Genomic DNA, 12,998 nt, shown 5'->3' with positions numbered 1-12,998 from the left:
CCCCGCGCTCCCTCCGCCTGGTCCGGCCGAAGCCCGAGCCGGGCGTGCTCCCCGTGAAGCCGGAGCACGTCGACATGGTGGCCTCCGACGACGAGGCCGCCCTCAAATGGGCGAAGGAGGACTACGTCCGCGAGCAGGTGCGCCGCCAGCGCCGGACGGAGCTCCAGGCTCGGCGCCGCGGGCGCGAGGAGGGCAACATCATCGTCCTCGACGGTGACGAGGAGGACGAGGCCGGGCCGTCCAGCGCGCCACCGCGCGTCAGCGACCTGGAGCATCTCCGGCCGGGGCGGTGAAAAAGAGCCGCGCTAACTTGGCGCGTGGGGCGACTCCGTTCCCCGTCGTCGCCCCAGGTCGATGCCAACTCGACGATATTTCGTATAAATATGTCGTAAACTCAGCAATTTAGCACGAACTCGGCGAAATTTCATTAAAATTTATAAAAAAAATGCAAACTACGCCTACTGGTACGCCAAACTACGCCTAGCCACTGCGCCGCGGCCACCGTCCGCCATCTACATGCCGAGAAGCCTGTAGAAACGGGTGTAGTCGCCGCCGTCGTCGTCTCGGCCCGCCCCGCCAGAGCCGCCGCCGTCCGGAGTCCGGTTTCCACCGCCGTACGGGCGGCAGAGTATCCCCATACCGTCTGGCTGGCGGGGGCCGTGGCCTCCGGGGTCGGTCGGGCGAGACCGCTGGACCCCCACGCGGCACACGAGCCAAGGACGCGCGGGGCGAGCCGAGGAAAAGGCGGGGGCAAGACACAAACCGCGCGTCGTCAGGCGTACGACAACCCCCACATCGCCCGCGAGAATCCAAACCGAATCACGCCTCACGCTAAACTAAAGTAAACTAAACCGAGCTACGCCAAGAACCCTAATCCGCTGCTGCAATCTCGCTCTCCGTCCCCAACGGCAAGGAACACTAACCACCAGTGGCGGAGCTAGGATCAAGCCACGACCCGGGCAAGCCCCAGGCCAATCACTTGGTACAGTATTAAACAGTGTAAAATCTGCTACAGTAAACAAAGGAGCCAAGCCTCACGATCCAGGCCGCCGCCCGGGCAGCCTGGGGCTTGTCTCCGCCACTGCTAACCACCACCACCCATCCAGTGGTTGCATCAACAAAAGCACCCACGAAGGCTACAAGGTAGTCCTTTCCTAGTAGTATACTGTGCTACGACAGACAGGGAGAGGACCGCGGAGCGTCGGTGATTCGAGCTGCCCGTGCGGGAAGGAAGGAAGGAAGGAAGGAAGGAAGGAAGGAAGGAGCGAGGCAAAGCCGGCCGGCGGCGACCACCATTGATGCGGTGCTGGTGAGTGTGCACCTCGGATTCCCGCTCGCTGCATTTATTTTAGTTGCGGGAATGGGAAAGAGCCGCTTTGGATTCTTGCTGCGGCTGCGAGCATTTATTTCTTCCTCCGATGCACTACTTCAGTTGGGAACTGGAAAGTACTCGTACTATAGTATAGGACCATGACATCTCACATGGCCAAAGCTGCAGGAGGCGGTGGTGGTGGTGGCCAAGCTGTTGCAGCAGCAGTGCCGACGCCCATGGCCACCTCCTCTCCAGCTCCCCTCCCGCTCCCTTTTTCCCCACTCCGCTTTTCGGCTCGTCTTCTCTCGCTCCGATCTGCGTCCGTCTGTGCGACTGCGTGAGCTGACGCTTCTCGCTTTCCGTTCCTAGCCCAGCCTGCACACCCATCCAGTATCCGAGAGAGAGAGAGAGAGAGAGAGAGAGAGAGAGAGAGAGAGAAAATAAAAAGAGAAACATTAAAGAAAAGAAGTGGAGTGTTGTGTTCACGGAGTTCTTGCAATCGATGCGGGGGCATTGCTCCGTGTGATGCTTAAATAGCAGGTATTAATGCAGCCCATTCCCTCCCGCCTTACTCTCCGGGACCGGGACTCGTCCTTCTTGGTTTCCGCCATGAAGTTTCTCTAGCCGCTCTGCTTTTCTTCTTTCCCCGCTTCCCCGGGGCTGGTCTTTGCCGGTTTCTCTTCAAGTTAGGTCTGGATTTGGGGGTTTCAGCATATTTGCGCGGGGCTTAGCTTTGGGTTAGGTGATTGGCGAGGAGGAATTGGGGATTTAGGGATTGTGCCTCTTGTTCTTTGCCCAAGGATTATCATTCCCTTGGTTGCTCGAAGAAGAAAAAAATAATCATATTTATTCCTCTTGTGTTTCTATTCTATTTGGGGGAGTTGAGAGCAGTCGGTGGCTACAACTTTTGGAGTGACGCATTGCAACTTTTTTGCTACTATTTTGCTCGCACCTTCTTCTCCTGATGTTAAGGCAGAAGAGCAATCTCTTTTTTCGGGCCGGCTGTTCTTAGTTGGAATTTCTGGACAGGGCATAGTTGGGACTTTGTATTGGTCAGTATTGGTCTTGCCCACTTTTGACTCTTGAGCTTTGCCAAAAAAACAAATTCCCGGGTTGCTGGTTTTTTTCTGAATCCAACCTAGTTCCTGCTTGGTCTCAGTCGTTGCAAAATTAGTTCCTGTCAATCGTGACTACAGTTCCTGGTTGGTGTCATTAACTGGGAGTTGCATCTTTTTCTACCTGTCGGTCGGTATCATAAACGAGTGATCACTGATACTAGCAATTTTCAACTGGCTGCTGTTTGATACAGATTAGTCATCTTCAGCGCAGCACTGCATGAGGAGATCTTTCTGCATCGCTTCCTGTGCCAATGTTGATTGATCAAACCTGCATATGCTGGTGGTAGCTGAGAAAGGAGAACCACTTTTTCCATCTTTCGGATAGTTGATGGTTATGGACCGCACGGGTTGGCTCTGGAGGCGCAAGCCTTCGGATAATAGTCCTGGGGCAAGCGAGAGCTCTGTGCCCGTGTCATCGCATCCTCAGTGCTGCTCCAGCGATCAGGTTCTACCCACGTGCCTTCATTTTGTATCCTGCAAATCTTTTCACCTCAGCATGAGTGCAAGGTAGTTAGCACATTCTTATCATGGGGAGCCGTTTTGTTGAATGTGGCTCTTTCTCGAGGTTTGGGCAATGAATTCTAGTATTAGGGAAGTTCTGAACTTTACATTATAAATAAAGAATTTATAGGCTTGCTGCCTTGGACAGATTGATAAAGCATACAAACTCATAGTTTGATCAGATTCAAGTAGGACATGTGTTCAGATGCTAATGTTTGTTGAGTACATTGCCATTGCCTATTAGTGGGAAATCTTGTGATAGAGAAAGGCCAACAGCTTTCAACCTATCAAATGTAAGATTAGTTCCAGTTGTGTAAGATTTACTTGTTGAGCCACAACTATGATACTTTGTCAACCGAGGCTCTATGTCTATCCATAAGAGGATTTTAGCAATTTCTGAATGTTCGCCAATACTGGTAAAGTCTGTTCTTGATTTTCGATGAAACAAGTGTATTTCCTAATAGTTGAATATCAGCAGTACCTTGCAAAGGACCTAAACGTTTAAGTGATGCTTCCCTAGTCCTCAGACCTCGCACCAACTATAGGGCATAGGCTACTCTGAATGATTGGCAAACAAATGCAATCGAAAGCCTGAAGAACATAGGTCGTTCGTTTTCTAGAAAAATGGTTTCACATAGATGGTTAAAGAAAATGGCTCTGGTAGCTACCAGAAGGACTTGATCGGTGATGTGAATACAGTATGCTTACAATTTTGTAATACACAGATCAGGTCTTCTCCGGATTTTATCATCTAGTTCATTAATTCAAACAAACTTGACTTCTGTTGATGCTCAAAAAGTTACTAAAACGTGGTACTAGGTACTGCTTTTGAAATTTATACCTCACTTCTATTTTTTCAAAGGTATTAAGTTCTGCAATAGTCCATGTGTATGTTTCCTCCTGCCTTAGGTGAATAATTGACTTCCTAAAGTTCCTGCAGTCAAACTATTCTAACTTTGACTACTACTAGTAGATACAGATATATTTGGATTGATAAGGTGAAAATAGTACCGTTTGGTTTGTCCTACAAATACATTCATGAGTTTCTATTAGCATGCTCCTACAAAAACTAATGGTTGAACATCCATATTGAAGAGCGTGTCAATGTTTAAATGTCATCTATTTACAAACAGGCGAGGTACTTTTTCATGTGATGTAGTATGTGCAGATGGCATCTATTACTAACTCTGCACACGTCTTCTACACATATTTTCATTTTTGTGAGAAAAGATTATTTAAGAATTTAAATTTTCTGCTCCTGTTTAAGCAGGAGGTTCTGAGGCCTGTCTCAAACAATGCTTCAGCACATCATGGTCAATCACCCAAAGTCTCTTTGAGGGTTAGGCATGATGAGACCCAAGAAATTGGAATACCAAAATTGTCGAATGAGAAGCTAGCATCAAGAGTTAATTTAAATGGTTTTTCTCCACAGCATGGTCAGTCACTAGAATCATACCTATCATCAAATGGAGATGAAGAGACCAAGGAGACCATGAAAAGTCTGAATGAAAAACTTGCTGCTGCCCTTTTGGCTATTAGTGATAAAGAGGATCTGGTTAAGCAGCATGCTAAAGTCACAGAAGAGGCTGTTGCAGGTAAGCTTGAAGGGAATCGAATGATTCCCGCATATGTTCTTGAGCATTTATATACTCTATGATCAGAAAACTGAAAGGACTGTTCTGTTTCTGTATTAGCCCCTGGGGTGTAGATAGAATTAGGTAAAATAAAATAAATGGGGAAGTCCTAAATTAGACCAACGGAATTCTGTCAGCTAGAATAAGAAAAGGCGCTTACAAATTAAGCTCATCCTTTATAATATAATAATGACAGTTTTTCTTTGTTCAGAAGCTCATAACATCAGTCCTGATAAGCCCCAATTTGCTGTTTCTTCTCCGCTAATAAAACCTACTCCTTCTACTCGCTCTAAAAAATGGGATTTGTGTAATAAGTTGTTGATATTCAACAACTCCGGTGGAGGACTCGCAGAAATACCTCGGATAGTACCACAATCTCTTCTACGCACAATAAAATGTTGAACAACTTCAACAAGTTTACGTATAAGGTATCCAGCATCTGCTGTTCGTACAGCGGTATCTACAGCCCCTTTGCGGGCTCCATAGTAGAAAATTATATATTCTGTCAAGGGGAGTCCCATATTTCATTTACAACAACAACTGTTAGAAGTATAATTATGTTTAAGTTAGAGATTAGCACTTAAAGATAGAATCGGTTTAAATCATGTACGACTTACCCTCTACTCCAAGTCTCTCTCCCTCCAATGTACTTCTTTTTTTAGAAAAGGAGGATATACCCTCGGCCTCTGCATCTGGGCGATGCATGCAACCATTTTATTAATTATTCACAATGACCTTACAAAGTAATACATCACTAAGCCTGAAGCCACCATCTTGGCAACACCTGTCCCTACTCCTATCCCCTTGATGAAGGGGTGCCGAATGTCCGAGCCTAATACCAAATAGACATCGCACCAAAGCCTAACATCTAAAGCCGGATGCCCTAGCCCAGCCACAATACCGGGACTAGGTCACACCGGTCTGGCGCACTCTCAGAGGCCACCACCGCTGCCGCCCATCGCATAGCTAGCGGAGAATCCAACCGGAGCACTTCGCCAGCCATGGGTTCGCCGGCTGCCGCCGCACAGCCAGGACGCCGCCGTGGCTGCCGCGCGAGGACACCCAGCACGAGGCGCCCCAGCCGCCTCATGGGAGATCCGGCGCAACCCTCCTGCCCTAGCCCTTTTGGCGTTGGGCGCCGCCACCATCGCGGCCAGTGCCGGCGGCAGCGGCGGCAGGGATCTGCCTCGCGGGAGGGCTGGCGGCGTGAAGGAGTTGGTCCCCCCGGTGTCGCCCTGGGTGGTGGCGCGAGGGGGTCGGGAGCAAGGGGCCAATTTTCCTTGTTCTGAATTCCCCTCCCATGTACTTCTATTTTCTATATATACCCCATATGAGGGTCAGATCAATACAACAGAACAACACAAATAGCCATCCTATAATTTCCACAACAACAACAAAGCCTTTCAGGTCCAAATAAGTTGGGGTAGGCTAGTGTTGAAACCCATAAGATCTCGAAACCAAGTCATGGTTGTGGCACATGGATAGCTAACTTCCACACACCCCTGTCCAGAGTTGCGTGTGGCACTCAGACACGCCCCCCGCTCGGGCAACTCGGGGGCTCCCCAACCCTAGCCGCCGCCGGGCCTAGCCCATCTTCCTCCCCTCCTCCCGCCACCGCCGGAGGACGCCGCCGGCTTGCGCCCGGAGGCCGACGGCGGTAGCGGGGGCTCTTCCTCCCTCTCGCGTCTTAGGGATGGCGGGGCCCCAACATGCGTGGAGGTGCGGCCGATCTAGAAGTGACGGCGTTGGCTTCGACGGCGGCGGCGGTCGGCCCTGTCTCGGGCCACGGGCGGCGGCTGTGGCGGCTGGCCTGGATCGGGCGGCGGCGCGATGCGGTCTTCGGCGGCATGTCATCTGGCTTTAGATCGGCGGCGGCGTCGAGGGCCTGGTGGACTGCTTGGCGGCACCCATGGCAGATCTGTTTTGGCCGGTGTAGCCAGTGGTGGTGGTCATCTTCTTCGTCGGCGGTGGCCGGCCAGAAACTTGGTGATCGGATCTCGAGATCCATCATCTAGTCCCGGCTGCGAGTTGGGGAGACATGGTTGCCGGTGAAAACCGAGCCGACGGCAGGCGATGGCGGCGTTCTACGCCGTTACCTTGATGAAGGCATCGTCGTGTAACTACTGTCGACCCACTCGTGCTGCTCCGGGGGAAACCTTAGGATCTGGTGTTCCAGATCGGACGATGGCGGCACTGCGGTGTCGTTTCTCTCTTGGGAGCATCGTTTGTGGAGCAGCGCTGTAAGTCAGAGGCAGGAGGTGGAGCGGCTTCGTCTTGCACGGAGCTTCGGTGGAGATGTCAAGTCATGCCTGACCGACAGGTGCTACGCTTTGTCATGCCTGGTCGGCAGGTGCTACGCACGACAGATCTTCCAAGGACTTCAAGCTGAGCCGGCTGGTGGTACTTGGTAGCATGGCGCTGAGGTGTATCAGTGGCGACCGCGACGTGCTCAGCTGTTTGCGCGCAGGGAGGAGGTGCCGTTGGGCGCCGTGGTGGCGTCGACGATAGCTAGACCGAGCAAGGTTGATGCATCAGTACAGTTCTGAAGATGGAGCGGTGGCAGTTGGCGGCGGCGGCCTCTGGGAGCACGCCGGACCAGTGTGTGCCCCAGACCCGGCAAGTGGCTAGGTTGGGGTCTCAGGTCTTAGATGTTGGCTTGGCTGCGATGTCTGTTTGGTATTAGGCCCAGGCTATCTGCGCCCCTTCATCAACTGGATAGGTGTAGCGACATTTGTTGCTTAGACGGCGGCTTTAGTCTTACTGTTGTATGACTTTGTAAGGTCTTGTGAGAATAATTAATAAAGTGGCCGTATGCATCGCCCAGATGCAGAGGCCGGGGGTCATCCTCCTTTTCTAAAAAAAAACACACCCCTGTCCATGGCTAGTTCTTTGTTGATATTTGATTTATTAGCTTAAATTTTAATTTGTTGATGGATTGTATTTCTGCAAGTACTGTTCAGCTTCATTTCTGCAAGAGAGAAGAGGAAGATACTTTCAGCTTTATTATTCTATGTAGTAATGTTCACAACCATTTCGTTGATAACCTTTATGTAGGTTGGGAACAAGCTGAAGTCGAAGCTACTGCCATCAAGAAGCTGCTTGAAGCTGCTTCACATAGAAATGATTATCTCGAGGGTCAAGTCAGCCACCTAGACAAGGCCCTCAAGGAATGCGTGAGGCAGCTGCGCCTGGTACGGGAAGAACAAGAGGAGATAATACGTGATGCACTTACCAAGAAGTCCCAGGAGTTGGAGTCTGAGAACTCCAAGCTGCAAAACCGTATTGCTGAGCTGAAGAAGCAGCTCGCAGCAACCAAATCAGAAGCCTCCACCGTGTCTGCACAGCCTGATCTACAAGAGAAGCTTCAGTCAATCGAGAAAGAGAACTTGGATCTCAAGGCCAAGCTCCTTGTACAGTCCAAGGATCTGAAGATACTCTCACTGGAAAAAGACTCGAGCAATCAAGCAGCAGAGACAGCTAGCAAGCAGCACCTGGAAAGTATAAAAAAGATTGCTAGGGTTGAGGCAGAATGCCGCAGGTTACATCATCTAGTTCAGAAAACAGCATTGGTCAATGATTCTGGACCTCCGCCAAGCGCAGAATCACTAACTGACAGCCACTCTGACAGTGCAGAATGTATGGTCGCTGTTGATAGTGAATTGAGAAATTCTGACTCGTGGGCATCTGCTCTGATTACGGAGCTTGATCAGTTCAGGAATGCGAAGGCTAGTGCAACAAATATTATGAATAGACCTGTTGAGATCGACCTAATGGATGATTTCCTTGAGATGGAAAGGTTGGCTGCATTGCCTGAATCAGACCAGACAAGCTCTACCTTTGATATGGAGACAGATTCCGACAAGGCTGTGACGAGAAACAACTCTTCTAAAACTGAAAATGAAGAATTGCGGCGTCATGTTGCAGATTTGCATTTGAGGGTTGAAATAGTTGAAAGCGATAAGAAGGAGCTTGAGATAGCTCTGATAGAGGCTAGAAATCAGCTTGACATCTCCTGTGACGCACTAGTGGCGGCAAGGAACAGGCTGGTGGAAATGCAATTGCAATTGGATTTGGCAAATGACTCCAAATATGCTGCTCTGGGAGATGTGGACCAATTGGACTCGGAGAAAAAGGCTTTGGAGTTTCAACTGGAGTCCAAATCTGTAGAAGCTGAGGAGCTACATGCGATTGTTGCTTCATTGGGAGAAAATGCAGAAAAGAAGGAATTGGAGTCACAGTTAGAACTGGTGTCAGCTGAAGCTGCAGAGCTTCGGGTGACTGTGGCATCATTGGAAGAGAGGATTGAAACCGAGACTGCTCTTTCTGTGCAGCACAAAGAAAAATCAGATGCTGCATGCAATGCTAAAGAATTGTTGGAGACACAGCTGTATTCCGCAAACGAGGAAGTGCAAAAACTGCATGGCATCATCAAATCACTAGAGAATCAGGTAGAAGAAGAGAAGGCACTGCGCGACGAACTCACCACACAATCATTGCTGAAGATTGAAGCAGCTGTTGAGGCTGTTAAAGAATCATTGGAGGCACAGCTGTGTTCCGCAAACACCGAAGTAGAGAAACTGTGTGGCATTATCGAAGCATTAGAGAGTGAGATAGAAAAGGAGAGGACAGTGCATGAAGAACTGTCAGCACAGCTAGACATGAAGATTGAAGCAGAGAGAACTCATTCTGAGGCTGTTAAGGAATCATTGGAGGGACAGCTATGTTCAGCAAATAGTGAGGTAGCGAAACTGCGTGATATCATTAAAGCGCTAGAAAATGAGGTAGTTGAAAAAGAGAAGGCATTGCATGAAAAATTGGCAGAAGCAGAGAAATCTCTTTCTGTGGAGTCTGTTAAGGAATCATTGGAGGCAGAACTCCAGTTAGTCAACTCTGAAGTTGTGAAACTGCGTGATATGGTGACAGCGCTTGAGCATGAAGTGGTTAAGGAAAAGGAGTTCTCTGACGAGCTCCAGCTGCAGCTAGAAGCTCTAGAGGCCATAAAAAGGGTGTTGGAGTCAGAGGTTGAGTCTGCACATCAGGATGCCCGGAAGCTTACGGAGAAGGTTGAGTTGTTTGAAGCAAAACTGCAGGAACAGATGTTGTCAGCAGCGGAGTTCATTGCCAAGGAAGAGTCTGTGCAGTCACAAAGAACGGCAATGGAGCATCAACTTGAAGCATCAAAGGCCGATGTTGTGAAACTGACGAACATGGTGAGCTTCCTCCAAGGGGAGGTTGTGCAGGAAAGGTTGCTGTCAGAAGATTATGAACAGAAATGCCGAAAGCTGGAGGCTCAGTTGTCAAGGGATATTCGGGACGCGAAACTCTGGAGGCTTGCAAACTCAAATGGAGACCTAAAGACCAAGCAGGTAAATTTCTCTTTATACTGAATCTGGTGATTGTGGCTCATATGAACTTGTGTTTTGTCGATTATCGATCCAGAGTAGAAAGAGGGCCACTAAAGTTGTTGCAGCTCAAACATCACACCTGTTAACCTGAATGCATATAAATTAAGAGAATCAATATTCTATGTCTAAATATGAATCATGATCTTTGTATAGGAGAAGGAGCTTGCTAGTGCAGCCGGGAAGCTTGCAGAGTGCCAGAAGACCATTGCTTCACTGGGACGCCAATTGAAATCACTGACAGAGATTGACAGCGTGGTGCTGGAGCCTGGACTAGGACTACTGCTGGAACCCAGGGACATAGCACTAGACTTGAGAGCCAGTGATCCTGGCCTCCTTAAAAAAAGAAGCACTGGTTCGAACTTTGCAGTCTTCGCTGACGAGTTATATGATCTTGACCTTCCGGATGGTGACGTGGGCTGCTTTTCGCCACTCCCATCGATGATTCGACCGTCATCACCCCTTCCCTCGGAAATGTCGGTGTTTGCAGGGGGGCTGTCGTCGCTTAGTAGCTACAGGGGCAAGAGAAGAAAGTAAGAGCTGATGGATGATTAGAATGTCAAGATCGATTACCGCTAACAGTTTATGGACAGCTCTCATGTGTAGGAGCAGGAGAAGAAAGTAGAGATTGCCCGCATTGCTCGGCTAACAGTCCATTGATGCTCTCATCTGTAGAGGTAGTAGATCAGTGTACATTCACAGAAACTGATTGGTAGATTTGTGTGCCGAAAATTCCATTCTAGCAAGCTCAGTTTTTTCACAGCCTGCTTGATGAAGAGTCTTACTGTATTGTATGGGTGCTGGCTGTTTGCTTCAAAATATAAACTCGGTAGTACTCGGTGTACTGGCTGTGTTGAATACGCATTTATGGTGGTTTGGTGCGGTTTCTACTCGCTGTGTGCTCGTGAATAGTTAGGTCTGTTTGAGGCTGATTCAGACAAGAGGTGCAGGTTTTTGCGAAGCTTTCCTTAATCAACAAGGGAGTTAGCTAACATTTTTTGAGATTTCTCAACAAACATCATTAGCCATGTTTAGAAATGCGGAAACTGCAAAGACTTATGGCATGTTTGCTTATTTAAGCATGTTCAAAATACTTAAATCACATGTTCAAAATTATTATGAAGTGTTAATTTTACTTTTAACTTGATGGGAGAGTATAGCGTAGACAATGAATTTTTTGTGTATAAATGCTAGTTTGAAACAAATAAAAATAATTGTTTCAATGAAAATAACTGTGTCAATATTTAATTATTTTGATATGACCTCTAATCTTGGTGATGAATTTGTGTCAACCGACATGTTACATGTTTGCTTATTTAAGTATGTGGTATCATGTAATTTTAAAATAATTAAAATTTATTCATCAAGGTTGATATGGTTTAATGATGAGCATTGTCAGTGTTTGAATCTAAATAAGAGCTTCAGTTATATACACAAACTAAGTTACAATATTGAAAGAATCGATATGGTTGACTAGAGGGGGGAGTGATGAATAGGCAACTACCAATTTTTAGTTTTTTTTTGACAAATTAGGTTTAGCAACAAATAGGTTGTCTAGATATGCAATTAGGTGAGCAACCTATATGATGCTAACAATAACAACAACACTAGCAAGCAAGATAAACAACACAAGTAAAGCTTGCACAAAATAAAGATATGAGATAACCACAAATGGAGCCAGTGGAGACGAGGATGTGTTACCAAAGTTTCTTCCCTTTGAGGGGAAGTACGTCTCTGTTGGAGCGGTGTGGAGGCACAATGCTCCCCAAGAAGCCACTAGGGCCACCGTATTCTTCTCACGTCCTCACACAATGCGAGATGCCTTGATTCCACTAGTGGTGCCATTGAAGGCGGCAACCGGACCTTTACAAACAAGGTTGGGGCTATCTCCACAACCGAATTGGAGGCTCCCAACACCATCACGAAGCTTTTCACCACAATGAAATGTGGCTCTGAGCTGACCTCAACCGTCTAGGGTGCTCAAACACCCAAGAGTAACAAGACCCGCAAGGGATTAGTGGGGGAATCAAATTTCTCTTTGAAAGTGTAGATCTAGGCCTTCTCAAGCAATCCCTAAAGAATCAACAAGTTTGATTGGCTAGGGAGAGAGATCGGGCAAGAATGAGCTTGTGAGCAACAATGGAGCTTGGGGAGGAAGAGGTAAGTCAACTTGGAGAAGATGACTCCCTTTTATAATGGGGATGAAATCCAACCGTTATGCACCCACAGCCCATGCACAAGCGGTTATACCGCTCAGGTGAGTGGTTCTTCCGCTGGCACGGAAGTTCCAGGCGCCGAGTACAACTGAGCAGGTCAGGGAGGCGGTAATGCCGCTGGAGCAGTATTTCCGCTTAGTGTTGAACTACAACCGGAACCAACGGTAGAAGATAGAGGCAGGGCGGTAGTGCCGCCCGGGGTGGTACTACCGCTAGCAACTGCCGCTCGAGGGACAGAGCTATCCAGAGAGCAAAATATAAGCGATACTCAGTGCAGTAGTTCCGCCGAAGCGGTACTACTGCTCCGCACGAACGACACTTCCGCTTAGTAGCTAAAAACTCAGTAACTCTGCGGTAGTGGAGTAGTAGCCAGGGCCACAGTACTGCTAGAGTGGTACTACCGCCCAATTACAGAACCTAAAAATAAGCGGAAGTGGGGTTAGCACTGAACTGCGGTAGTACCGCTTATGATGCTCTGGAAAGATCATGCACAAAGGAAGGATAAGCTCAATTGCCGGGGAAGAACGAGGGTGCAAAAGGACCGTGTATGTGTTGATTCCGCCCAAATCTTTTCGAAGCAGATCCCCTCTTAATAGTACGGTGATCCTACAACTCAAATCCACCGAAAATGAAACGCAAGAAAAACACCGTCTTCCTAATAGCTCAGAGGGGCATGAATCGTCTTGTGCCATATGATAGAATATTTGAAATGCTCAATGCACACGATTAGTCCGCAAATGCATTGTCATCAATCACCGAAAACGCTAAGGGAGAAATATGCCCTAACAATTTCCCCCTTTTTGGTGGATTGATGG

At 48.2% G+C, this 12,998-nt stretch overlaps 1 protein-coding gene across 3 annotated transcripts; it reads left to right on the top strand.

The window, feature by feature from the left end:
• Nucleotides 1–825: 825 nt before the first annotated feature.
• Nucleotides 826–10,811, top strand: LOC123120085 (filament-like plant protein 2). 3 transcript variants are annotated; one of them, XM_044540093.1, is made up of 5 exons: nucleotides 826–1,309; nucleotides 2,622–2,875; nucleotides 4,202–4,526; nucleotides 7,620–9,931; nucleotides 10,124–10,811. In XM_044540093.1, the coding sequence occupies exons 2-5, from the start codon at nucleotides 2,759–2,761 to the stop codon at nucleotides 10,502–10,504; spliced, it is 3,135 nt and encodes a 1,044-aa protein (XP_044396028.1). In that variant the 5' UTR covers nucleotides 826–1,309; nucleotides 2,622–2,758; the 3' UTR covers nucleotides 10,505–10,811. The 3 variants fall into 3 exon arrangements, with proteins under 3 accessions (XP_044396028.1, XP_044396027.1, XP_044396029.1); XM_044540092.1 differs by lacking the exon at nucleotides 826–1,309 and adding an exon at nucleotides 1,447–1,852; XM_044540094.1 differs by lacking the exon at nucleotides 826–1,309 and adding an exon at nucleotides 1,896–2,514.
• The last annotated feature ends 2,187 nt before the right edge of the window (nucleotides 10,812–12,998 follow it).

Source organism: Triticum aestivum, chromosome 5D, assembly GCF_018294505.1.
Source record: "Triticum aestivum cultivar Chinese Spring chromosome 5D, IWGSC CS RefSeq v2.1, whole genome shotgun sequence".
Classification (NCBI taxonomy): domain Eukaryota; kingdom Viridiplantae; phylum Streptophyta; class Magnoliopsida; order Poales; family Poaceae; genus Triticum; species Triticum aestivum.
Note: the sequence above shows the minus strand (reverse complement) of the source record. Positions and strands in the feature narration are given on the sequence as shown.

What these genes read in the sequence shown, in the direction of transcription:
- LOC123120085 (XM_044540093.1), top strand. Translation starts at nt 2,759, where the DNA reads ATGGTTATGGACCGCACGGGTTGGCTCTGGAGGCGCAAGCCTTCGGAT. An exon ending in AGTGCTGCTCCAGCGATCAG is followed by an intron (nt 2,876 to 4,201) that starts GTTCTACCCACG and finishes CTGTTTAAGCAG; the next exon opens with GAGGTTCTGAGGCCTGTCTC. An exon ending in CACAGAAGAGGCTGTTGCAG is followed by an intron (nt 4,527 to 7,619) that starts GTAAGCTTGAAG and finishes ACCTTTATGTAG; the next exon opens with GTTGGGAACAAGCTGAAGTC.